This window comes from Takifugu flavidus, chromosome 7, assembly GCF_003711565.1.
Source record: "Takifugu flavidus isolate HTHZ2018 chromosome 7, ASM371156v2, whole genome shotgun sequence".
NCBI classification, from domain to species: domain Eukaryota; kingdom Metazoa; phylum Chordata; class Actinopteri; order Tetraodontiformes; family Tetraodontidae; genus Takifugu; species Takifugu flavidus.
This window is the reverse complement of record NC_079526.1, coordinates 9392367-9415392: the sequence shown is the minus strand read 5'-3', so window position 1 is coordinate 9415392 and position 23026 is coordinate 9392367. Positions and strand designations below refer to the sequence as shown.

Here is a 23026-nt window from a genome sequence, read left to right as displayed (position 1 = left end):
TTTAATACCATTAGAGTGTTCTAATGTGCCTTTAACTAAGAAATAAGTAGTCTTTTTTCCTTTACTACTATTATTGTAGTTCCATTGATAATCATTTATTTCAATATGTCACATTTTATTCTTTAATACTGAGGTTTTGGTTCTCTTAAACTATTAAAATAAATAACTCAATATATTCCTACTGTTTTTGAAGCCCTATATTTGACTATTCTCTGGATTAAAGAGTAACTCCATCTGAGCCAAAGATGTTAAATGTCAAGGATGTTGTCCTCATTTATCAGCATGGAAATGTTGAAATGTTGGATCATGATGATTATCGCTGACCCACCATTGAAGTTAAGGTGACCATAACTTTTTGGCCACATACAATTTGTCACGTTGCTTTTGGTTTATCTCCTTTGAATATTCAATCAACAAATGCTGGGGGAACCCTTAAAAAGGTTGCTTGGGACTGTAGGCAGCCACAACCCCATCAGCCATGAGAGTGGTTGTGCTCGCTCTGACTCTGGCCCTCGTGGGTGAGTATGAAGAGTTCTTTCAAACAGGCATTTATCTTTGTTGTAAAGTATCAACACAAATGTGTAAAATTAAAGGAAAGTTTACTACAGACTGAAAATATAGTTATTTTGGATTTGATATCACATGTCATATTTTATTTCATATTTAAAGGTTAAAATATTTATAATAAAATGTACTTCTGTTTCTTCAATGAATGATTTCAGCTGGGCAGTCTCATCATCTCAGTAAGTAACCCAACTTTAATTTGGGCTTGGAGAATTGAGGTATAAATTCAAGACATCGTGGTAATATTCTTCTTACTGCTGTTCATTTAGCACACGTGTTTGAGGCTCACAAGACCTATGTCTACCAGTATGAGACGACGCTCATGGGCGGAATGCAGGAGGAGAAATTGGCAAAATCCGGACTCAACTTCAGTTCTAAAGTCCTAATTAGTGCTGAGTCTGGCAACATATACCTGCTTAAGGTTTAAGAAAATACACAGATTGAAGTTAGAATTTTTTAAATATGATTTTTTTTTTTTAAATAAAAAAATCTTTTCCTCTGCAGCTAGAGGAACCTGAGATCTTCGAGTTAAATGGGGTCTTGTCAAAAGATCCATTGGTCCCAGCCTCCAGACTGACCGCAGCCCTGAAACATCAGTTAACGGATCCCATCAAGTTTGAGTACACCAACGGCGTTGTTGGGAAGATGATGGCTCCCGCTAGTGTGTCCACACTTGTGTTGAACATTTACAGGGGTATCCTGAATATCCTTCAACTCAACATCAAGAAGACGCACAACGTCTATGAGTTGCAGGAGGTTTGTGGAACATCGATCGCAAATTACAAACTGATGGCACGAAGCTCAGCGTAATTATTTCTGGTCAGGCTGGAGCTCAGGGAGTGTGCAAGACCACATATGCCATCTTTGAGGAGGAGAAGGCTGAACAAATTCATGTGACCAAGACCAGGGATTTGAACCAGTGTCAGGAGGGATTCATCAAGGATATGGGGTTGGCATACACTGAGAGATGTGTCAAGTGCCAGCAGGTATCTGCAGACTCACCTTATTTCATCTATGCATTTATGAAGCGTAAAATGTTGGACAATAACGCAACGTTCACCTTCACAGGACACGAAGAGCCTGAGAGGATCAACAGCATACGATTACATCTTTAAGTCACACGCTGAAAGTGTCCAGATCCTGCAGGTGAAGGCCAACGAGGTGATCCGGCTTGCCCCTTTGAGCGAGAGGAACGGAGCCGTTGAGATGCAGACCAAGTAGGTCCACACCTGACTGACCAACACCTAACTGTGATGGAAGCCTGATTTTTTTCTGCGTTACTCTCAAGGCAAGTCTTTTCCTTCGTTGAGATCCAGAAGACTCCAATCGTTGTCGGCAGCTCTCCCTACGTCGATAGTGGGTCTCTTAGGTACGAGTTTCCCAGGGAGCTTTTCCAGACACCTCTGCAGCTTGTCAAGATCGTCGAATTACAGAAGCAGGTATCGCTGCAGATCACAAAGGAAAACTGAAACCAACTTGAATTTATACTCATTATCCACAATCATGATTGCTTTTAGATTGGGGAACTTCTTGATCACCTAATCGCCAACAATGTGGAGAGAGTCCGTGAGAACGCACCTGAGAAGTTTTTGGAACTGATCCAGCTTCTTCGTTCAGCCAGCGTTCAGGACCTGGAATCAATCTGGACACGGAGCAGCAAGAACACCTACAGGTGACCCGAATACCATTTCCAAGACATACACGTGCTATTCCACTCAATCTTCATTTTATTGTAACCTTTAGATGGTGGGTTTGGGATTCCGTAGCAGCTACAGGAACTCCTGCTGCTCTGAGATTCATTAAAGACAAGTTCCTGAAAAAGGAAGTGTCAGTCGCTGAAATGGCCCAAGCTATGGTGACATCTGTTCACATGGTGACAGCAACCACTGAGACCATTGAGATCTTTAAGGTGCGTTTACCATAAAGGGAATCAGTCAGTGACAAGCATAGATGTATGAACCTTGCGTCATTGTACTGTTGTAGGACCTGGCAAAACGCAAGGAAATAGTGGACAGCCCATTTCTGCGTGAAATAGTTCTGCTCGGCTATGGGACCATGATTGGAAAACAGTGTTCCCAACAAGCTGTCTGTCCTGTGGAGTCCATCCAGGTACTGGCACTTTCTATTCCTGTAAATGCAACAAATGCAGTTAACTTGAGCAATCATTTCTCAATTTCAGTTCATCCACAACCTTCTGTCTGACGCCCATTCAACCAAAAAAATCAGTGAAATCATCCTGCACCTGAAGGTTCTGGGAAACGCTGGCCTTCCTGACAGCATCAAGCCGATCACAAAGATCCTGCCCATAGCCCACTCGCCCACGGATACATCTCTGCCCATTACAGTCTATGCTGAAGCCATCATGGCCCTGAGGAACATTGCAAAGAAGGAGCCCAAACGGGTACCAGTGACTTCAAACAAAAACCGGTGTTTAAAATTAGTGCTGCATCGTCACCTATAAATTTTATCACCAACTTGGCTTTTTTCTTTTCCTTTGAATTAGATCCAGGAACTGGCTCTTCAGCTGTACATGGACAAGAACCTTGACCCCGAGCTTCGTATGCTTTCCTGCATCGTCCTGTTTGAAACCAAACCTTCTCTTGGTCTGGTGACAGCACTTGCCAACATTGTGAGGACAGAGGAGAGTCTGCAGTTAGTGAGCTTTACCTACTCTCACATGAAGTCCCTGAGCAGGAGCACCTCCATCGTCCACTCATCAGTGTAAGAATTCTTTTCAGCCTCCAATCGACGTCAACAAATCGACCTGGGGATGTTCCCACATGCGGTTCTTTTTTTGTTGTGGTTTGCAGTGCTGCAGCTTGCAACATTGCTCTCAGAATGTTGAGCCCAAAGTTGAACAGACTGAGCCTCCGTTTCAGCAGAGCCATCCATCTGGATGTCTATAACAGTAAAGCCTTCCTCTCATCTGGTTCTTTGCCACCATTTTTCTTTTGCAACATTCCTTCTCTGGTCAAACTCTCTTAGGTCATTACATGCTCGGCGCTGCGGCCAATGCTTTCTACATCAACAATGCTGCCAGCATTTTGCCCAGAAATTTCATGGCGAAGGCCAGTGCATATGTTTCTGGAGCTGCTGTTGATGTTCTGGAGGTGAATAGAAATGAAGAGCTATGTCGATGGCGCGATTCCATAAGTGCTGTTTTTAATAGCGTCTGTCTTTAATAGGTTGGAATGAGAACTGAAGGACTGCAGGAGTTACTTCTGAAAAACCCCACAATTCTCAACAACGAGGACAGGATCACCAAGATGAGGAAAGCCATCCAAGCTGTAAGCATTGCAACATGTTCAGTTTTTCATGCAAAAAAAAATAAAGGTCCAACATTAAAGTCCCTTTTTTTCTCCACAGCTTTCTCATTGGAAGAGTTCACCCAATGCAAAACCTCTGGCTTCTTTCTATGTCAAGTTCATGGGGCAAGAAATTGCCTTTGCCAGCATTGATCAAGCACTTCAGGTATCACTCAAAGATGAATTTCTTTCTCTTTCGCTAGACAGATCTGTGATGACTAATTTTGCCCACCAGCTTCCTAGTGTTGAATCTATGAGGACCATTGGTAATGACATCATCAGAGAAATGGCATCTGGCATCTCGGTAAACATCGTCAAGCCTCTGCTGGTCAGTGAGGTGAGGCGTATCATGCCCACTGCTGCTGGTTTTCCATTGGAGTTCAGTCTGTTAACAGCTGCCGTGACAGCTACAGGTGTCAGAGGTGGGTAGAAACTTTCAATCTTTAACTGTGATTGACTTTCAAACAATCTTACCATCTAGTGCGGACAGATAGAAAGCCACTTGTATGTAGGCGGTGACCATTTATTATTATTTTTAGTCAAGGCCACCATGACACCAGCCCTGCCGGAAAACTTCAAACTCATTGAACTCCTGCAGACCGACATGCAAATCGAGAGTGAGATCAAACCAAGGTGATCATGTCTTCTGACAAACACTAAAAGAATATTTGGCACTAAACATAATAGTATAACATCTAACATGCAACTTGATCTTTTCAGCATTGCTGTGAACACCCTTGCAACCATGGGAATAAACACTGCTATGTTCCAGTCGGGAATTGTCTCCAGAGCTAAACTCACTACCACTGTCCCCACCAACATTGTTGCAAGGCTAAACCTCCACAAGGGCTACTTTAAGATTGAAGCTCTGCCCGTTTCCTTGCCTGAGAACATTGCAGCCATGCAGTAAGTTTCCCATATGACTAAAGATGCCATCTTAAAGGCCTTTAAGCAAACAACAGTATCTTCTACAACAGCATTGAAACCCTAGCTGTGACCAGAAACATCGAGGACTTAAGTGCTGCAAGACTAACCCCGATCATCCCGGAACAAGTCCAGAATCTTGCTTCAATGGAGGATCTTACATCTCGGAATGAAAAAAGCCAGGTGAACGTTAAATATTTTAAATTTGCCACAACTGTGTTTACATTTTTAACACAAATTAATGATATTGCTTCTTTTCAGTCACATTCGTCAGAGGTTTATTACCAAGACCATCCACGGCCATTCACAAAGTCTAAAGTTGCCCGGGTTAAGAATTACAGCGCTGAAATCCTGGGACTGAAGGGCAGTGTGACTATGGTCACTCACAATGCTGCTTTCATCATGGACGTTCCCCTGTACAGACTAGCTGGAACACACTATGCTGCTGTTTCTATCACACCAGGTAAGCAACGAGAACATTTGGATATGCTTTAAATACACACACATGACCACACATTTCAGGATTCCCATCATGTAAATACACTTTTACTGAAGTTCCAGGAGAAACATATGACAGAGTGGAGCTGGAAGTTCAAGTCGGACCGCAGGCAGAAGAGATGCTGATGAAAAAGATCAATCTGAACGATGAGGAAATAACTGAGGGGAAACCAGTCCTGATAAAGCTCCAACGGCTACTGAAGCCTACTGTCAACAGTGCATCATCAGTGAGTGGAAAAAGCAAGGGCAGCAGCAGGGGCAGTGACTCCAGATCTGTTATAAACTTATCCAGTGGCAGCACCTCTGCATCGAACACCACGTCACGTTCATCACGACAGAGGAAACATGTCACGAAGGTTGGCGCCTGGGAAATGTCACCGCATGCTGTTTCAAAGTAGCTGTGGAAACTGACAAAAATGCTTCTTCTCAACAGCGAATTAAAACCCATAAGTTCAACAAGAACCACAGGAAGCAGGTAGGTTTAATCACTTTGATACTGTGAACACCTAAAATTTCCTTGGGCCCTAAACTTACACACCTCTTTTTAAAAGTATAAAAGTCAAATGGCAGATTCCTCTGGCAGTGCTGCAAGCTTTGAGGCAGTCTACGAGCAGGTGAATCTCAGTAATCTCAAATATATTTAGAAAAGAAACCTTAAGAAAAAACACTCCTCTTTCCCTAGAACAAATTCCTTGGCAGCTCTGGAGTTCCTAGCTTTGCTGTAGTCGTGCGTGCTGTTAAAGGTAAGATGGTAGCAGGATACCAGTTGGCAGTCTACATGGACAAACCCACGAATAGAATTCAGATGATTCTGGCTGATCTGAACTCTGAAAACAACTGGAAACTCTGTGCTGATGGAATTGTGCTTAGCGAGCACAGAGTCGTAGTAAGAACCCACCTGATATCATTTTACTGCATCACCCATTCAGGCAAATAAAAATTTCCACTTTTCTTTTCTAAACAGGCTAGAATTGGCTACGGAGCTGCATGCAACAAGTACAGGGCCACCATCACTGCAGAGACTGGTCTCGTTGGTCCGAGCCCTGCAGGTCGCCTCAGAGTGGACTGGAACGAAATACCCGATGCCCTTAAGCGCACGTTGGAAAAGTGTGATGCTTCATTTAGAATACTTCTGGGCCGATGCTCGATGTTGAGAAATCTCCAATGTGTTGTACGTCTAATGCTGAAAAATTCTTTGACAGGGCAATGAAGAGCATTCCTTTATCCATCGAGTGTACTTTTGACAAGCAAAGGAGCAAAAACACCGCAAACCAGGTCTCAGTTATCATAGTTGCTCCGACCGAGAAGACCCTCGACATCATTCTCAAAACACCAACGGTACGAACAACCCAGCAGTTTGCCCTAAAACATGTTAGATTTGATTTGTGGTTGTGATCATTTTGAAACATTCCGCGACAGTATACCTTCTTCAACCTGGATGTGCCTCTTCCGATTACCCTTCCAATCAATGAAATACATGGCCTCGCCCCCTTTGGTGACATCGTTGATGAACTCCATGTTGTGGCAGCCAAGGCCATAGCAGGTAAAAGGACTCTGCAGCTTTTATACATCACCCTCACCAACAGTTTTGGGTATGGCATGAACAGATAAAACGCTTTCTTTATTCACAGCTCAGTGTAACTACGCCCAGAACTTGCTGACCACCTTCAACGACATCAAATACGAGCCCCAGATGCCGCCGTCTTGCTACCAAATTCTGGTTCAGGACTGCACACCCGAGCTGAAATTCATTGTTATGCTGAAGAATGATAACTTTGAACAGAAACACATAAATATAAAGATCGCTGACATGTGAGTGTGATGCCAAAAGAGCAAACACACAGTCCGACCCAACGCTAAAAAAATTACAAAACCTTTTCTGCTCTGCTCTGGCAGCGACATCGACCTCTTCCCCAAGAGTGGCAACATAGGTGTGAAGGTCAATGGTGTGGAAATACCAATGGAAAACCTGCCATACCATCATCCCACAGGTTTCTGCACACCTTTATCCACCATCATATTTTTAAACTGACATGAACTATTGGTATTCGTACAGTTTTTTGGTGGGTTAAGGGAATTATCACTACTTTGTTATGTTCTTCTAGTTAAAATCCAGATCAGGCAAAAGGGTGAAGGCATCTCTGTTGTTGCTCCCAGCCTCGGGCTTAGTGAAGTCTATATGGACAGTAAATCATGGAAGGTATAATTGGACATCATTTTCTGGAATTCTTGATTCACAACCGAGATAAGTCGAACACTGTAGACTGTAACGTCTCGTTTGAACTCAACTTACAGGTTGATGTTGTGGACTGGATGAAGGGACAGACTTGTGGACTCTGTGGGAAGGCTGATGGGGAGATCAAACAGGAGTTCCGTATGCCCAACGGGCACCTGACCAAGAATGCGGTCACTTACGCTCATTCCTGGATCCTGGCGGCCGAGAGCTGCAGAGACAACAGCGGTGAGACGGAGGAGGGGACAAAGCAGCTCTGACGTGCCAACGAGCACCCAATGCAACAAAGAATCTTATCGACTGCCTCCTTCCATTTGCAGAGTGCCGAATCAAGCTCGACTCTGTAGAGCTGGAAAAGCAGGCGGTCATCTATGGTCAGGAATCTAGATGTTTCTCCGTTGAGCCGGTGCTCCGCTGCCTGCCCGGCTGCTTCCCTGTGAAGACCACTGCCGTCACCGTTGGCTTCCACTGCGTGGCTGCTGGTGAGTTCACGCCAACATCATATCATCAAACCAAATCTTGCTGGTTGCATTCTCATTTCTTTTGGCCTCTTCGCAGATTCCAATGTGAACAAATCTGAGGTTCTCAGAGGAATCCAAGGGAAGAGGGTTGACCTGAGGGAAAAAGCTGATGCTCACCTGGCCTGCAGCTGCACGGCTCAGTGTGTTTAAACGTACTCTTCACCTGTCACGATTTCTGTTTTGTTTCCAAGTCATTTAAAATAAAATTCCACTTAAAAAAAGAGCAACTCTGGTAATAATCAGTGATCAATGAATTCAATCATTCAACTGACAAAAACACGGGTTTTAACAATCTATATTGCATGGTTAGAAAATTTTAAACCGTTAGAATAAATTAGGTTGTTTTTTTGGGTACAGTGTCCAAAACATTCAGTATCATTTGGAAAAACACATTTACATTCATGGATTCATTAATGTATCAGTATTAAAGTCTACTTCACAAAAACTAAATAAATCATGGTGTTTTTTGCATCTAGAAATCCAATTATTTTAATGTAAACTTATCATGCTCATTTTGTACTCCACCTTTTGGACAATTGATTGTTTAAAAAGGGTGCAATCTTTAGTGCAACACCGAGAGGTAAGTGATTCAAAACATATAGACCAACACAAACATATAGGTCACATGTAATCTAAAATAAGTTATTAAAAATATTCAAATCACGTTCTCTATCAGAGTACACCACCCTGGCAGTAAGCCAATTTAAGAGCTTGTGGCAGCTTGATGACTTTTTGCAAGTGTTTGGCATTCAGCGCTCTTTTTGTGTGGCTGTCCTCCCAGCATTGACCTGTCCATTTAAGAAAGAGACTCCTCAACCTCTTCTGCCTTCTTCTTTGGTTTGCCGCAGCTAAAAACACACACCAAACAATCAAATTTGACTAACGTTAACGCAAAAGTCATAATTATTATTCACTGTGTGTACCTATTCTGGGGGATCAGACGGTGTGTTTGGAACACGTCTGCTGTTTCTGATGATGTAGGCGAGAGTGAAGCGCAGCTGGTTGACGGAGCTATTGTCTCCAACTTGCAGTTAACAATTGTTTCCGGAGTTGTTTCAACTGTAAAGAAGACATGAAACTCAACGTTGAAAGAGACAATGATGGATTTTATATGAAATGCTGGCTTATCATGAGGTAAAAAGGGAGACACTCACACATCAAAAAGGCACTTTTAGACTTCGTCATTGGAGGCTTCACCGAGTCAGAAAAGGGCGATGAGTTTAAAAACTGGTGTTTGAGCCACGTTGCTCGATCCTCCTCGAAAGATTTCCTCTAGGAGGGAAATTAAATACAAATCAGTTCAAACAGGTTGCTCCTGTTTACCTGCTGCTGAGCAGAGAGATAAAAAAAATCACCTCATTGCTGAGTCTTATGGCTGCTTCAGTGAAGTTCCTCCTCTCCCTCTCGAAGATCTTTCGCTGTTCTTCGAGAACCTTCCACTCTTGTCTGAGGTTCTTCTCCTCCTTCAGCATGGGACCGTTCTCGTAGACTGACACCTCGTCCTCGTCACACTGAGAGCTCAGCTGCTGCTGCAGTGCAGAGATGTAATAAAAGTGTTGGACACGGCAGCAACATGTCTTCTAACAAGCAGACCAGCGAATACTGTGAATGATCGATAATAAGCATCACAATAATACAGTAAACGGACAATAGCAGCTGTAAAAGTGTGAGACCGAGGCCCCATCATGCCCTGAAAGACTTTAGGAGTTTACCATTTACAATTTTAACCGTTTTCTTACATTAAGGAGCTGCTGCTGTGTTTGAATCAAGTCTTTGCACTGTTGGATCTCAAGCTTCAGTTTGTCAACCTCCTCCACATGGTTCTCCCGGGAAACAACATCAGTGTTGCTCAGGGATGCTGAACAAAACAGGACGTTACAACATCACCACTGTGTACATCCAGCACTTTACTAATTTGTAAAATTATTAATTTATGACCATTATTCCATTAGTCCATAATTATTACTAAGAGTGCAACATGCATTGACAGACTGGTGCAGAGGGCAGGATGTGTAATGGGGAAAAACTTGAGACTCTTTGGTGTCAGTAGCAGGAAAAAGGACCCTCTGAAGTCAGGAGTGTGTTAGGCAACCGGCTGCTGTCTCTGACCTGCTCCACAAAACTGACTTATTTGCTCCCCCGACCATTTGAAGATCCACAACCCATCTCTAGGTGTTCAGAGGGTCACAATCTCAGCAACAGACTGTGCTCTAGTCAAATCTGGTGTAATAGATGAGGACATTTATTCAATTGTGCACCTTATTTTACATTTTTGCATAATTAACCTCACATTATGACTCATGTTTTTGGGTAGTAATCTATTTACATATGTTTACAGTGTATTTTTTAATCTATCAACCTATCCATCTATATATTCCCACGATTCTTAGTTACTTTAGTCATATTATAAGTTGTACAGAACTGTCCAAATAACAGGGATTTTTTTGCTTGTGTTCACGTGACAGAGTTTAAATGTGATACCTTGACTGTCCAATCTTTCAACGTGGTTCTTGAGTTTTCTCCACTGAAGGCGAATACTGTTGGTCAGCTTCTCACGTGCGTGAACACAAAACAGCTCAACACGTTCTTTACTGGAATCAAACACTTCTTCCTCCTCCTCAGACTCAGCCTGACAAGGACAACGACCAGCGATCAAACATCTCTAATTAACACAGACACCATCAGCTGAGAATCAGAATGTGACAGTTGGATTTTACATGCACTCAGCCGCCTCCTACCTGTGTAACATCATCTTGGTACATGTCTCCTGTTAGGTTGGATTTGTTAGAACGAAGGATGGACGTCATTTCCCCTTTCATCTGCTGCAGCACTTTGTTCAACTCTGCATTTTCCAGCAGCAGCTCTCGCTGTCGAGCCTCATAGTCACTCAGCAGGGTCTGAAACAGCTGCCCCTCATGTCTGAGGATGAAAGAAAAAAACCCAAATCCATTCAATTTAACTATACTTAAAAGATACAAAATAATGATTCACGTAGAAAAGTGAATGAGGTCTGTATGTTTAAAATGTAAAGAGGACGTAAGTCATGAGCTTACTTTGCTTCAGTCTTGTCAGTTTTCCAAAGGCTTCTCTTCCCATCAGCTCTTCCAATGCTGTTTAACACATCAATGGCTGACAGCAAGAGGAGTCAAAGGTGGAGAATTAGAACTCGAAAGAGACTTTAATGATTTAAGGTAAATGGGCAACAATTTGTTTTCTAATCAACCTTGTTTTTTTTCTCTCTTGTCTGTCAGAAGTTGATTTAATCGCTCCTTTAGTTTGTTAAATTCTCGTTCTTTCCTCTTCATCTCATGATTGTACTGGCTGGCCCGGCTCGCGATGATGTTCTGAAGTTTTTGCACCTGGAAAACCGAAATAAAAAGCATCCCAAGAATAGTGCAACACCTAAAATCACCAACACGTCACCGCCGTAATTACAAAACATACCTCTTCTTTCTCATTTTTCAGGGAGTGTTGCAAAGTCTTTGTTTTCATTTGCAGCCTTCGCTCTCTCTCCAAGAGTCCAGTGTTTTCTCTTTTAGACGTCTCAAGCTGCTCCTGTAACAGAGGACAGCACTGATTTCGTGTAGATACGTGCAGGTTATGGGTCGCAAACATGGGTCAGAGCCTCAAACATGCACTTTTACTCCCTTTATCATATTGCCTGCAAGCCTGTTTACCCCAGACCTCCCTCAGAGTTCAAATCTGCTCCATCAGCATCATAGCTGAGTATTTCATTATTTGTGACGTATTTTGAGAAATTTTACTCTACTTTTAGCCGTGTGCTGGTGAGCTGCAGATACTCCACGTTGCTGCTGGACTTGTGCTGCTCCAGTTCCAAAGTTTCCAGGCTTCTGAGGCTCCTGTGGTAGAGCTGAATCAGGTCATGCATGCAATTTAGCACAGCTACGACATTCATCTCTGAGCTGCTGCCTGACTCCGACAACACCGGCGGGAGGCCGAGAGATGCCACCTCCTGTGTTAAAGAGAGGAATGACATGCTGTTAAACTATGAAACATTCTGTCAAGCTGTCCATGAGTCAAACAACCCCATGCAGGCAAGGTCACCCAGTGACTGTGTCAGTAAACAGTATAATCTTAAGGTTACCAACCTGAGTGATGCGTAAGAGACATTCCTGCACGTTGTGTTCTGTGCAGAAGGTGCTGAGAATGTAGGATGTTCGGCGCTGCAGAGGCAGCGATGATTGGCTAAACGGCCCCATGAGGGGTGTTCTACATTCACCAGAGTCACAAATGTCCTTGACTTCTAGGGGGAAAATATCTGTCAAATATGTGTAAATGACAATTTTATGGCTCCTTATACACATAAATTTTACACCAACTAAAATATTTTAACTGTGAAGAAATTAACTGCAACATATAAAACTACAAAACAGATATTGGTTGCGTCAAATTGTAAAGTATTATCGAAGTTTTCACAAAGATGCCTCACAAGTATGTTAAAATGTGAACTCACCCAGCAAGGACTCCGGCATTGTTGCAGTCTGGCCTTCAGGCTACGTGTGGATTAATCTTCTACATGTGCAAGATCCACTTACACACTCCTGAAATAGAGGCTCAGATTAGCAGGGCTCATTCAAGCCCGTCTGGATTATAAAGCAATATACGTGCGCATGTCAATTAACACAGACAAAATGACCATTATTAAGATTTGTCACAGAGCTGTTTAGATGACAACATTTTGTGTAGGTTTTATTAAGAGTAGCATTTTATTTTAGCTGTCATCACAGATATAGCGCAGAGGCTGGTGTCAGACAAGCATCTTATCATGGTGTTATCTTATCTGGAGCCCTTCAGACTAATCCCAGACACTTTGTTGTGCAGTCTGCTCACACATACCTTAAACATCACTTCCACCTGTAAAAACTGAACCGATGCACAGATGTTCCTTACCAATGCATGTACCCCCTCACTGCAGGAGAGCAATTTATAGAGTATGTACTATTATATTTTATAAACAGTAGATGCACAAGTAATGTGACAGTTCTCTAGATCTTTGCTTTCAGCGATGCTCTGTCACTAAACCACCTGCAGAGACAGATGGCACGCCTGCAGCCACACAGCTTAACCTCCCAAGAGTCTACACTGTCCACAAGAAAGATAATTAAAAATACTTATATATATATATATAATACTTATTATTATTATTATTATTACTATTGTTATCATTATTATTATTATTATTATTATTATTATTATATTATTATTATTAAACACCAGCATCTGATAGCAAACAAGCTGGAACAGGGAAATAAATTGACATACTAAATTTATAGGAAATACATTTAAATTTAATGGTTAGTTATAAATTGTTCAGCTCCCAAATTCTATATTGTGTAAATACACTGGTGCTGGTTTGTTTTTAATATACTTTAAAAACAAACAAACATGCAATGTAATTTGCACACGTGCAAACCATGTGTAACGTTATGATTTCCAGTCCCATAGAACCATTGAGCAAGGGTGTGAGAATCGAACATGAGGTTGTAAGAGAATATTAACTAGGTTAACCTACATCACCTTCTAACGCGAAGACTAAATATTACAGGGTTTTATATGTCCCTCTATTTTAGCCAATGTTCACATGAACTGAAGGTCATAAATAGAACTTTATCTCAGAACTGCTGCGGGTCATTTTAAACGCACCAGCTCAGCCATCGATAATTAGCCCTAAGTCCCCGAGTACGCCTCCCTAAAACCACAAAAGCCGAATGGTCCGCAACCCGACAAGTTGACGACTTACAAGGGGAGACGTTTAAAGTTCAATTTCTAGATCAGAGCAGGAATAAAGACAAGGTTACCTTCGACGCTGCAGTTTAATCGCTGCTTTCTTAACGCTGCAGCGGAGCAGAGCAAACAGAGCGCTGATTGGCTGACTGGTTGTCAAGCGACCAAACACGACCCGATCTGATTGGTCCATTTCTCAGAGCTAATTCAGGGGTTTTAAAGTCCCTTTTTGTTTGTTTCCCTATTCTAACAAGGACCTATAACGTTGAATGATGGAACAATTATAACAAAGTAGCCTAAATTTGTCAATGTTGAATAGGCGAATTTTGAACATTTTTTTAAAAGTGAAGGAATTTACTTGCGTAAAAAGACAATAAGTGTTGCCTTTATCATTTTAAATCTAGCAATTAAGTCTACATTTGTCAGAAAGAATGGAGAAATAGACCTAAACGTCAAAAAAATAAAATACAATAAAATGGCGTTTAATTGTTTAAAGTTATTTATTATTTAATCGTAGCACATCTAATTTTGTGCTACCTGACTCCCCGCCCACCTTTTCAAAGCATTATGCTTCTATTTTCTAAAAACATACAAGCCGCTTTTAAAAGAGAAACACAACAATAAACCTTCAACATTAAATATGATAATGCATTTTTCTACTATAGGCACACTTCTTTACGTGACACAAAGCCTGACCAGTTTTTATATAACTATTTTTTTTTTCTTTTTGGTCACACTGGCACTGGAATTTCTCCATAGTTGTTTGTTCTCAGCAGCGGGTCTGTGTGCTCGTCTCTCTTTGCTTCCAGCCACCATGTCGTCATGTCTCCTTTCCCCTGCAAGAGACAAAAAGTGAATGAAGGAAAGAAGGTAGAGTCATATTGCACAACATGCATGCCTTTGAATCTTAAATAAAGCCATTAGGGTTCCGTAGAGGCCAGAGAGCAGCAGCTGAGGCCGACCCTTAACAAGAGATCACAAGAGTCACAGATATGGGTGTGGTCCTTTGGGATGGACATGCTAACCCCCTCCCCCGTGATCACGCTGCATTAGGCTTTTCAACAAATGGGTAAAACAGTCCTCCTGTGTAAAAACAGACCTTACACCAGACACTCCGTGGCTTTTCCCCCATAGCAGCAAGTTTTAAATTTCCCGTAATGATTTCTCTATTGAGTTACCAAGATCCCAGGTTGCATTAAATGAAACCTCATTTTGTTGCCAGTTGCCACAATACCTGGTTAAGGCGGTGTGAAATTTAGGTTTTTGCAAGCGCCTCCGACCTACAGTAGTGAAACCCAGACAGAAAGAAGGTTACCTTGACATTTAGCGTTCCTCGGCACGTCAGAACGTAGCCTCTGAGGGAGTGAAGCAGGTCAGCTGTGGCGCCGCTCACCTGAATCTTCAGAGCTAAAGAAGAAATAGACACATTCACATCATTTAGTCTCATACACATTGTAGTTTTTAGTCGTGTTGAGTGAAAATGTAAAATCCCTGTGGTCGATTCTATGTTCATTAGTATTAATTTTAACCTGAATGAACCGATTAAAGGTGCTTTTAATCCAGCGTCACCTTCACTCGTCGATTCCATCCTTGATGCTGTGTTGACGGTGTCCCCAAACAGGCAGTAACGAGGCATTTTGGTGCCGACCACACCTGCCACGACAGGCCCTGGCACATAAAAAAAACACTGTTACTGTAAACAAGCATTTACACAAATGATTAAATGAATCAAACACAATGACAGGGATGATTAAAGGCATGTCCGTGCTGCACCAGAGTGGATGCCAGCTCGTATCTTCAGCTGCGTGTTGGGTTTATGAGGGATCTTGAAGTTGTGGCAGACGTTGACCAGGTCAAGAGCCATGCTGGCGATCTCCCCAGCGTGATTGATCCCATTTTCTTTAGGGACCCCAGAGACCACCATGTCTGGAATGTCAATTATTCAAATTGCAGAGATGGTACAAGACAGATGAGTTCATCTGTTCTGGTACATTAACATTTTTATCCTTTCACACAAGCTGAAATGGAGGCATTTTGTCTAAATGATTAGTTTTACACCCAAACAGGCTTCAGTATCGATGTACTCACAAGCATCGCCTATTGTCTCCACTTTGTAGACGTCGTAGTTGTCAATGATGTCATCAAATGTGGTGTAGAGCTGGTTGAGGAAGTTTACAACCTGGTGAGGAGTACTGGCACCAGACAGCTGAGTGAAGCCAACGATGTCGCTGTCACAGAGGGGTAGCACAAAGTTAGTCCGGGATTCAAAACTGTAAACCAAAAAATCAAATCAAAAGCACTCAGCAAAGGTCATGGTTTACCTGAAGTAAACGGTGGCGTTAGAGAAGGTCTGAGCCTCCGCTGTTTGGCCCTGACGAAGGTCATCCGCCACCGGTTTTGGTAGCATACCTGCACACATATGGAACTCTTACCTTCGGACCATTGTTGTAGGATTCTCTTCTGCCGCTAGATGGCAGTAAATATTTGATATTGCCCTTCGATAATTCTGCATAAATCTTTTTCTTTATCACGACTGTCCCGACTTACTGTATAACAGCCGATCTGTCTTTTGTTTCTCTTGAAGGAGGTCTTGTGTTCTCTCAGCAACTATGGACTCCAGGTGTTTGCTGTACTTTTCCATCTGCAGTTAAATGTGTTTAGTGTAGCAGAAGTGGGGGAAGGAATGTGGGCCACTGTAATAATGAAGCTATTACCAAGGTCATCATCATGTCCACGGGGCTGACTTTGTTTGGGTTCATTTTGTCCAGCATCTTCTTCACCTGCTCAAATGGTGGTCTCAGCGCAAGGTTGTGAGCCCAGCACCTTTTAATGAGCTGTGTTTTCAGAGAGGAGAGTTTAAGTGCCAGCTAAACTTTTTTTGGCCAAACTTTGTCCATCTACCAGACCTCATAGTAGTCTACTTCACTGGGACAGTCAATGTCTGCCTTTCCTGCCTTCAGCTCAGGCAGAGGTGGGCGCCACATTATATCCATCCTCATTCCGTCAACGAGGTCCTGTGGAGTCAGATGCTCATTATATTGAGGCGGAGGGTCACGACCTTTAGGGAGGGTTGCTTTACTCACAGAATTAAGATCAGAGCGAGTTGCTATTTCAACCAGAATCATGGAGTAACTGAGGACAGGTGGGGGAGAAAGAGGAAAAGTGATTTTCATTCAGCTGGCAGCATATCTTTAACAGTTTGGATAACTCTAACACACCTGTAGACATCGGCTGCAGGGGTCATGTTGGAGGTGCTGCCCAAAAGGACCTCTGGGGCACAATACAGGCGATTCACATCCCCACACTTAAAACCATTGTTGGAGGACTCAACATCCTCCTTTCTGTAGCTTGTGAGACCATAATCTGAAACCAAGCACAGAGGTCAGAGCTGCACTTTGCCAAATTTTGTCCCTTAAAAGAGCAACGGACAGAGAAATTTACGTCTTTTTGCCTACTGAAAGAGAAAACTAGGGGACGCTTGGCCACTTTATCAAGTTGTGTGTATGAGGAGGGCACTCCACTGTGTACAAAAGTTTTTCTTTCCAGAGGGACATTCAAGAGGGTACTTCCACCCTCACCGGGCTGTGTCACTCTGCTCTCTATCAAGTTGCGTTAAGTAGATTAATGTCATTTCTGTGTGTCGAGTCATTTGTAAATAATAACGGGTGTTTTTACCTGAGATCTTACACACCCAGCGGTCATCAATGACACAGTTTCTGGAGTGAAGTCTCCCATGAAACACCTTGTGCTGATGCAGGTACGACATCCCCCGAGCAATGTCAGTGGCAAAGGACAGTCTGCAAGGGGGGGACAAAGGCAGTCCTACAGGTGTGTCCCATATGCAAAATAGGATCTATTTACAAACATAACCTTGCAAGACAGAGGAGGACAAGAAATACTGGAATATCATCTGAAAGACCAGCAGGAGGGGATTTCCCACCTGAAGCCCCAGTTGATGGGGATGTCATCATTCAGCAGGACGTCAGACAGGCTCCCTTTAGGACAGTACTCTGTGATGATGCTCACGTATGGGACCTCGATGGAACCGCCGATAAATTTGCACAGGTTGGGGTGGTCCAGTTGTCTGTGTCCAATCAAAGAAAGGACAAGCACAGGAGGGTGTGAACTCAGTAGCTCAGTAAGAGAAGAGTAACTGAATCAGTCAGCCATGCCAACATTTTCCTTACCGAACCTCTTTAACTTCCTTCCTGATGGTTTTAGAGAGGGTGAAATGTTTGTTTTGGATGTGTTTGACAGCCACTTTCCTCCCATCGCTGGAGACGTTAAAATCCCATCAGTTGTTATCAAAACAATTCATTGGAATTTTTGTCTACTAATTTAAGCCAATCATTTCTAAATTTGATCAAATTGACATTAGGACGGCAATAATCAAAATGAATTTATTTATAAGTAGAAATCATTTAAGTTGGAATCAGTGTTGCTCACTAGCTGCCTGGCTGGATGAATCCTCGTTGGTGCTGGGTGTTGACTCCTGTGGACATGGTTATGTTTGTGGTTTGACTGACTGTTGACTGACTCTTGATGTGGAGAAGGCTGGTGGTGCTGCACAGGCCCATGTACACCCTCCCTGCAGACACAGGCACAGGTACTCAGGGACACTCAACCCCTAATGCAATACGTTTTTAAAAGGAAAGCAACTCCAAAGTTGGTAGATTCCATTTCTATACAGCTACTGTTATATATTTCCATTTGGAGCATTTACCAAATATTATGGTCTTGTAGTTGATGATCCAGCTTTCGTCCCAGAACATCCTTTGTTTCTGGTACTGAAGCCACTGCAGGATGAGATTAAGATCAGAATGTGTGTGTGTGTGTGTGTGTGTGTGTGTGTGTGTGTGTGTGTGTGTGTGTGTGTGTGTGTGTGTGTGTGTTTGTGTGTGCGTGTGTGTGCGTGTGGTTCAGACTGACCACCATGGTTAGAATGAAGCCAGCGCTAAAGAGAGTGACTGGAAGCCCGATGGCCACCTTGATGCCGATGGACATGGGGCAGATGCCACAGTCGGCAGGACAGTTGAGGCAGTTCTCCTCCAGCTCACAGACATCATCTCCACAAACTGAAGGGCAATCAGACATTTGAGAGTTTCCCTTTCTCTCAACTTCAGAAGTAAACAAGAAACAAACATTTACATCATTTTATTATTCTGGTCAATCCTCTGGTTTATTCCTCCTTGGGGCCCCACTGGGGGTTCTGGAGTCTGTCTCAGCAGACACTGGGTGAGAGGCAGGAATACACTCTGGATAGGTTGCCAGCTCAGCTTTCTTTCATCCCTCTAAAATATCATTAACTCTGCAGCTCCTGATCAACAGTAGGTCTCCGTCAGCTGACCCCAGCGTGGTTGTTTTCACATATAGTGCCGTCACACCCAAACATCAGTGCTGTTTTTGCTTCAGGATGTGAGATTGATCTTAAAACAACTCCCTACATCTACCAACAAAGGTGGAGGAGGCTGCTGTCCATTTCTATCTACCCCAGTTTGTACTGTCTGTGGACCTACTGTCAGTCCACCAGCCTTCCCTTCACTGAACAGCCCTCGGCCTCTCAGCTCTGCTACACCTGCAGCTTTATCAGACTGACCTTGAGCGCTGACGACAAGAACTTTAGACTCCAGGGCTGCGTGCATCTGCCCTATTTTGATGTGTGCAATGACTGAGGTGACCCCCACGTGGCTCAGCACCACCTGTGTGAGAAACCGCCCAAACAAAACACACTTTTATGCCTGAGTACTGTCAGATGTGCACCACAAACATGAAGGAATGTGCATACATGCGTTAGAACAACAACATCTGACAAACATTTGCTGGTATTGATTCCATTGTAGTTGGGCTTAACTCACCTTTGAAGTCCAGTATTTCTGTGTCATCTTACCAGCTTTCGATACCGTGTGGGTCACTATTTTACCATCGTCGGGGATCCAGGGGCCACAGATCCCTCCGTGTTTCTGGGAGGACAAAATGAGCGTAGTGACACACAGAGCGATCACTTGATCACTGTTGCACTGACGCGGCTCCGCTGGTACCCACCATGAGTCCCAGGGGACAGGAGTGGATGTTGGCGTGATACACGCAGCAGTTGATTTCGTTTGCACTGTTCCAGTTTGATGGGCACTCGTGCTCGTGACAGAACCGCCGCGCCTCTGATGCGTTACTGCAAAGGGACATGGCTGAGGGTAAACCTTCTACTGAGCATCATTTTAAAAAAAATAGATTTTGAGTAAGACGTAAGAGAGTTAACGATGTATTGTTTGGAGTGATCTAAATATAACACATTTGCAACTTCTTTATTTCACTCATTCATGGCTTCACAGGAAAGTTGAGGAGCTAAAAAGTGTTCAGCTTGTTGATGGAAAATCTGCCCCACAAACTAAAATAACCAAAAAGCAGATAGAGCACAGAGGAAACAAACTAATTCCTATAAAAGCAGCATGTGAAGTTGAATTTGATCCACAATGATTCAGGCTAGTGAGGCAAAAAGCACTCAAGAACCACTTCACCCAGACCAGCTTTTACCATGACAGACCGCCATCGTTTGTGGATCAGACGACATTTCTTTAAGAATCTTTCTGTGCTCCTGATAGAGGTCTGATTTTAAATGTAAACAAAAACAGATTAATACTTGATGTTGTGGTTATTTCTACATCCAATTAGAGTTCCAATAATGACATCTTTATTTTGCTTTTAAGTAACCATATTAATGTGTTTGTGAGACCGGGTGCTCAAAAAACTTTCTCAAAAACAAACAACAATTTCATCCAAGAACAAATCCCCATGCAAGGAAGTAAGCCTCTCATTCAAGCCCCCCTGAGGGAAAAAGCCCTAAGGAAAATTCACAGAACACCGTCAGAGATCCATCTGACAGAGATCTATCTGATCTATTCACTAATGCTGACAGCGTCCTCAGGAAAGTTGATTAAAATGTGCAGAATCCTGATACTTTGGGGGGGGGGGGCATTTGCTCAGGCCTTTTGTGTGCGTGCGTGCACGTAGGTGTACATTTGTCAGGCAAGGCTGAAAGATTCTAGGCACTGCCGACTAATGGCACTCACCTAAACTGGAAAATCCTGTTCCTGACTGCGTAGTCGTAGAAGGAATCTGAGGCCGTCACTGTGTAGGAGACGTTGAACTCTTCCCCGTTCGTCACTTTCTCTGGTGGACGCAGCACCCAGGCCATTTCCAGACCTGCCAAAACACACACACACACACGCGCCACCCCAACACATGAGCACATTTAACTTGTGCATGTATGTGTGAGCACAGCTGACCCCCACATATATTCTTCCTTCTTTGCCACAATAAGTGCGCAGCAAATATCCACATAAATTAAAGGATTAATGAGGAAACTCACCACCACAGCTAATCATGTTGTAATCATTCGGGCTGTTGATTGGCCAACAGTCGTATTCTGTGTTGTCGAGGTCATGCCAGCAATTTACCGCCTGTGGACAGGATTAAAATAATCACAAAGATTTGGTCAGAACACAAAGAACTGTAGGAATGCCAAAAATGAGGACAAAAAGAAGACAGGAAGATCATGTATGAGAGAATTTACCAGCAGGAAGCAGAGGTGCAGCACAAATACTGTTGTCTGTAGAGCCATGAGGAGGTCTGGACCTGCTCGGAACCGTCTCAGACCTGCCTATGTCACCACCACGCTGGCCGTGTGACCCTTTACCAAATTGCTCCCCTCTCCATTGGTCCAATCAGCTCAAAAGGCTCTCCAATCACTGGTAAATGTGAAAGGGTGCTTCAGGAATCACCTTCACGGCCCCCACAGGTCAGGGCCCCCGGACGTCCGTCAGACCTCACAGGCTGTAATGAGCAACGTGGCTGGTTGCCTTCGGTTTCCTGCACACATGGGGTGGAAGAAGCCTCCTCCAAATCCAAGATTCTATTGGAGAAATAGTTCAGATTTGACCAACTATGAAAGATGAAATGGCCAATGGTCGTCCGCAGCGACTTCATTGATTGAAAGTAGAGTTTGAAAACTGTATTGGAGCTATTTGAACATTCCCTTTTGTTAAATCTTCTTATGTAGGTGTTGAATGATAGGTTCGTTTCTACGGATGTGAGAACCGCAGATATGTTGTTGAAGAGGGAGGGTTTATGAGAAGTGACACATTTATGTTCACACAATTTGGATAAATGTGGGGTAATATTAGAGCATTGACTCAGGTGCAGAATCATTTCCCCCTTTTTTTAAAATGCTGTGCCAGCATATTCGTATGTTCAACGTTTCTGACATTAAAATATGTTTTGCTAAAGCGATAGCCTGCATTTAAAAAACCCCAATAGGAGAAGAAAGAAGTCAACGTTTAGCCGCAGGTCCACAGGATGTGACTAAATATGCTGTCATGTGGTTGATAAACTTTGGCCCCATTGAATTTTAATTTGATTTTATGATTTGAATTATGAGACAGGAGGTAACAGGAGGCCTCATAGTGACACATACTCTTAAAACACTCCAACCACGTAGACTGACGACCATCCCTCAGTTTGATGGTCACAATAAACAGACAAACTCTCACCTAACGCACGGAGAGTAAAATATGTACCTGGTTTTGACACCACAGAAACAATGTTGTTATCAAACTCTGAACTTTGCCTCTGTATTCTTCACATTTATGATGTGGGAAGGGGGGGTGTTATTTACGTAACATCCGTGTGTGCACTTTCCACCTGTGAGACCTGCGGTGACGCTGGAATGCTGAACAAACACTACTGCGTTTCGATGCCTTTCTTGTATTTAATTGGCTTTTACGCTACACGTAACCACAGCAGACCTGTACCATAAACAACAGTTTTCGCAGAAACCACAGGAATATTCAGTAAACCAACACTTGTTCTATGAACTACGAACATTTAAATCTGCTGTCAAATGATATTAAAGAAAAGCGTTGTTGGTCCTCTGCATTGAAAGAGCCCACTCGTCTGAGAAATGATGTTATAGTTTATAAAACGTTTACACGGGCGGGACCTTTAATAGTGCTTCACAATCTGATTCAGGGGAACCTTTGTTCTACTCAAGAGTCACTTCTACTGAAATTTTCCATCTCTTTGTCTGAGTAGATTGAAATTAAAGGCCACGCTATAATTTGCCTGAAAGAGAAAATCAAGGTCCCTCTCAAGGGCCCAACATGCATCTAACATTAGCGTGCCCTCGTCAACTTATCAGCCATTTTGTGGCAACAACCTGCTCAGTGGTTAAGATGACCCGAGCC

At 43.1% G+C, this 23026-nt stretch overlaps 3 protein-coding genes across 10 annotated transcripts; 1 reads left to right on the top strand and 2 right to left on the bottom strand.

The window, feature by feature from the left end:
• Window positions 1-403: 403 nt before the first annotated feature.
• Window positions 404-8272, top strand: LOC130528133 (vitellogenin-1-like). 3 transcript variants are annotated; one of them, XM_057037117.1, is made up of 34 exons: window positions 404-518; window positions 723-743; window positions 834-985; window positions 1069-1320; window positions 1389-1550; window positions 1633-1781; window positions 1853-2003; window positions 2082-2236; window positions 2308-2473; window positions 2548-2673; window positions 2744-2965; window positions 3068-3285; window positions 3375-3472; window positions 3550-3674; window positions 3750-3851; window positions 3931-4035; window positions 4105-4291; window positions 4409-4502; window positions 4590-4775; window positions 4847-4976; window positions 5055-5256; window positions 5349-5647; window positions 5725-5766; window positions 5843-5905; window positions 5974-6177; window positions 6256-6398; window positions 6494-6629; window positions 6711-6834; window positions 6923-7103; window positions 7188-7282; window positions 7397-7491; window positions 7587-7752; window positions 7845-8006; window positions 8083-8272. In XM_057037117.1, exons 1-34 carry the CDS (start codon window positions 479-481, stop codon window positions 8193-8195), a joined length of 4866 nt encoding a protein of 1621 aa, XP_056893097.1. In that variant the 5' UTR covers window positions 404-478; the 3' UTR covers window positions 8196-8272. The 3 variants fall into 3 exon arrangements, with proteins under 3 accessions (XP_056893097.1, XP_056893096.1, XP_056893095.1); XM_057037116.1 differs by having other exon boundaries at window positions 3931-4291; window positions 4847-5256; window positions 5349-5630; window positions 5723-5766; XM_057037115.1 differs by having other exon boundaries at window positions 3931-4291; window positions 4847-5256.
• Window positions 8273-8324: 52 nt separating this feature from the next.
• Window positions 8325-14120, bottom strand: LOC130528139 (afadin- and alpha-actinin-binding protein-like). Of its 6 annotated transcripts, none has more exons than XM_057037128.1 (14): window positions 13865-14120; window positions 12520-12607; window positions 12155-12324; window positions 11815-12018; window positions 11490-11600; window positions 11269-11404; window positions 11099-11174; window positions 10784-10964; window positions 10527-10674; window positions 9785-9903; window positions 9401-9574; window positions 9200-9317; window positions 8969-9104; window positions 8325-8893 (listed from the first exon to the last, which is right to left on the bottom strand). In XM_057037128.1, exons 2-14 carry the CDS (start codon window positions 12536-12538, stop codon window positions 8842-8844), a joined length of 1644 nt encoding a protein of 547 aa, XP_056893108.1. In that variant the 5' UTR covers window positions 12539-12607; window positions 13865-14120; the 3' UTR covers window positions 8325-8841. The 6 variants fall into 6 exon arrangements, with proteins under 6 accessions (XP_056893108.1, XP_056893110.1, XP_056893112.1 ...); XM_057037130.1 differs by having other exon boundaries at window positions 12155-12309; XM_057037132.1 differs by having other exon boundaries at window positions 12155-12306.
• Window positions 14121-14295: 175 nt separating this feature from the next.
• LOC130528136 (atrial natriuretic peptide receptor 2-like) lies at window positions 14296-21662 on the bottom strand. The gene is made up of 23 exons (XM_057037119.1): window positions 21358-21662; window positions 21154-21244; window positions 20855-20987; window positions 19833-19956; window positions 19646-19750; window positions 19387-19489; window positions 18720-18865; window positions 18514-18586; window positions 18237-18378; window positions 17978-18064; window positions 17731-17874; window positions 17466-17587; window positions 17009-17153; window positions 16874-16922; window positions 16697-16804; window positions 16505-16624; window positions 16338-16431; window positions 16112-16199; window positions 15879-16018; window positions 15564-15716; window positions 15360-15458; window positions 15106-15197; window positions 14296-14626 (listed from the first exon to the last, which is right to left on the bottom strand). The coding sequence occupies exons 1-23, from the start codon at window positions 21403-21405 to the stop codon at window positions 14522-14524; spliced, it is 2511 nt and encodes an 836-aa protein (XP_056893099.1). The 5' UTR covers window positions 21406-21662; the 3' UTR covers window positions 14296-14521.
• Between the last annotated feature and the right edge of the window lie 1364 nt (window positions 21663-23026).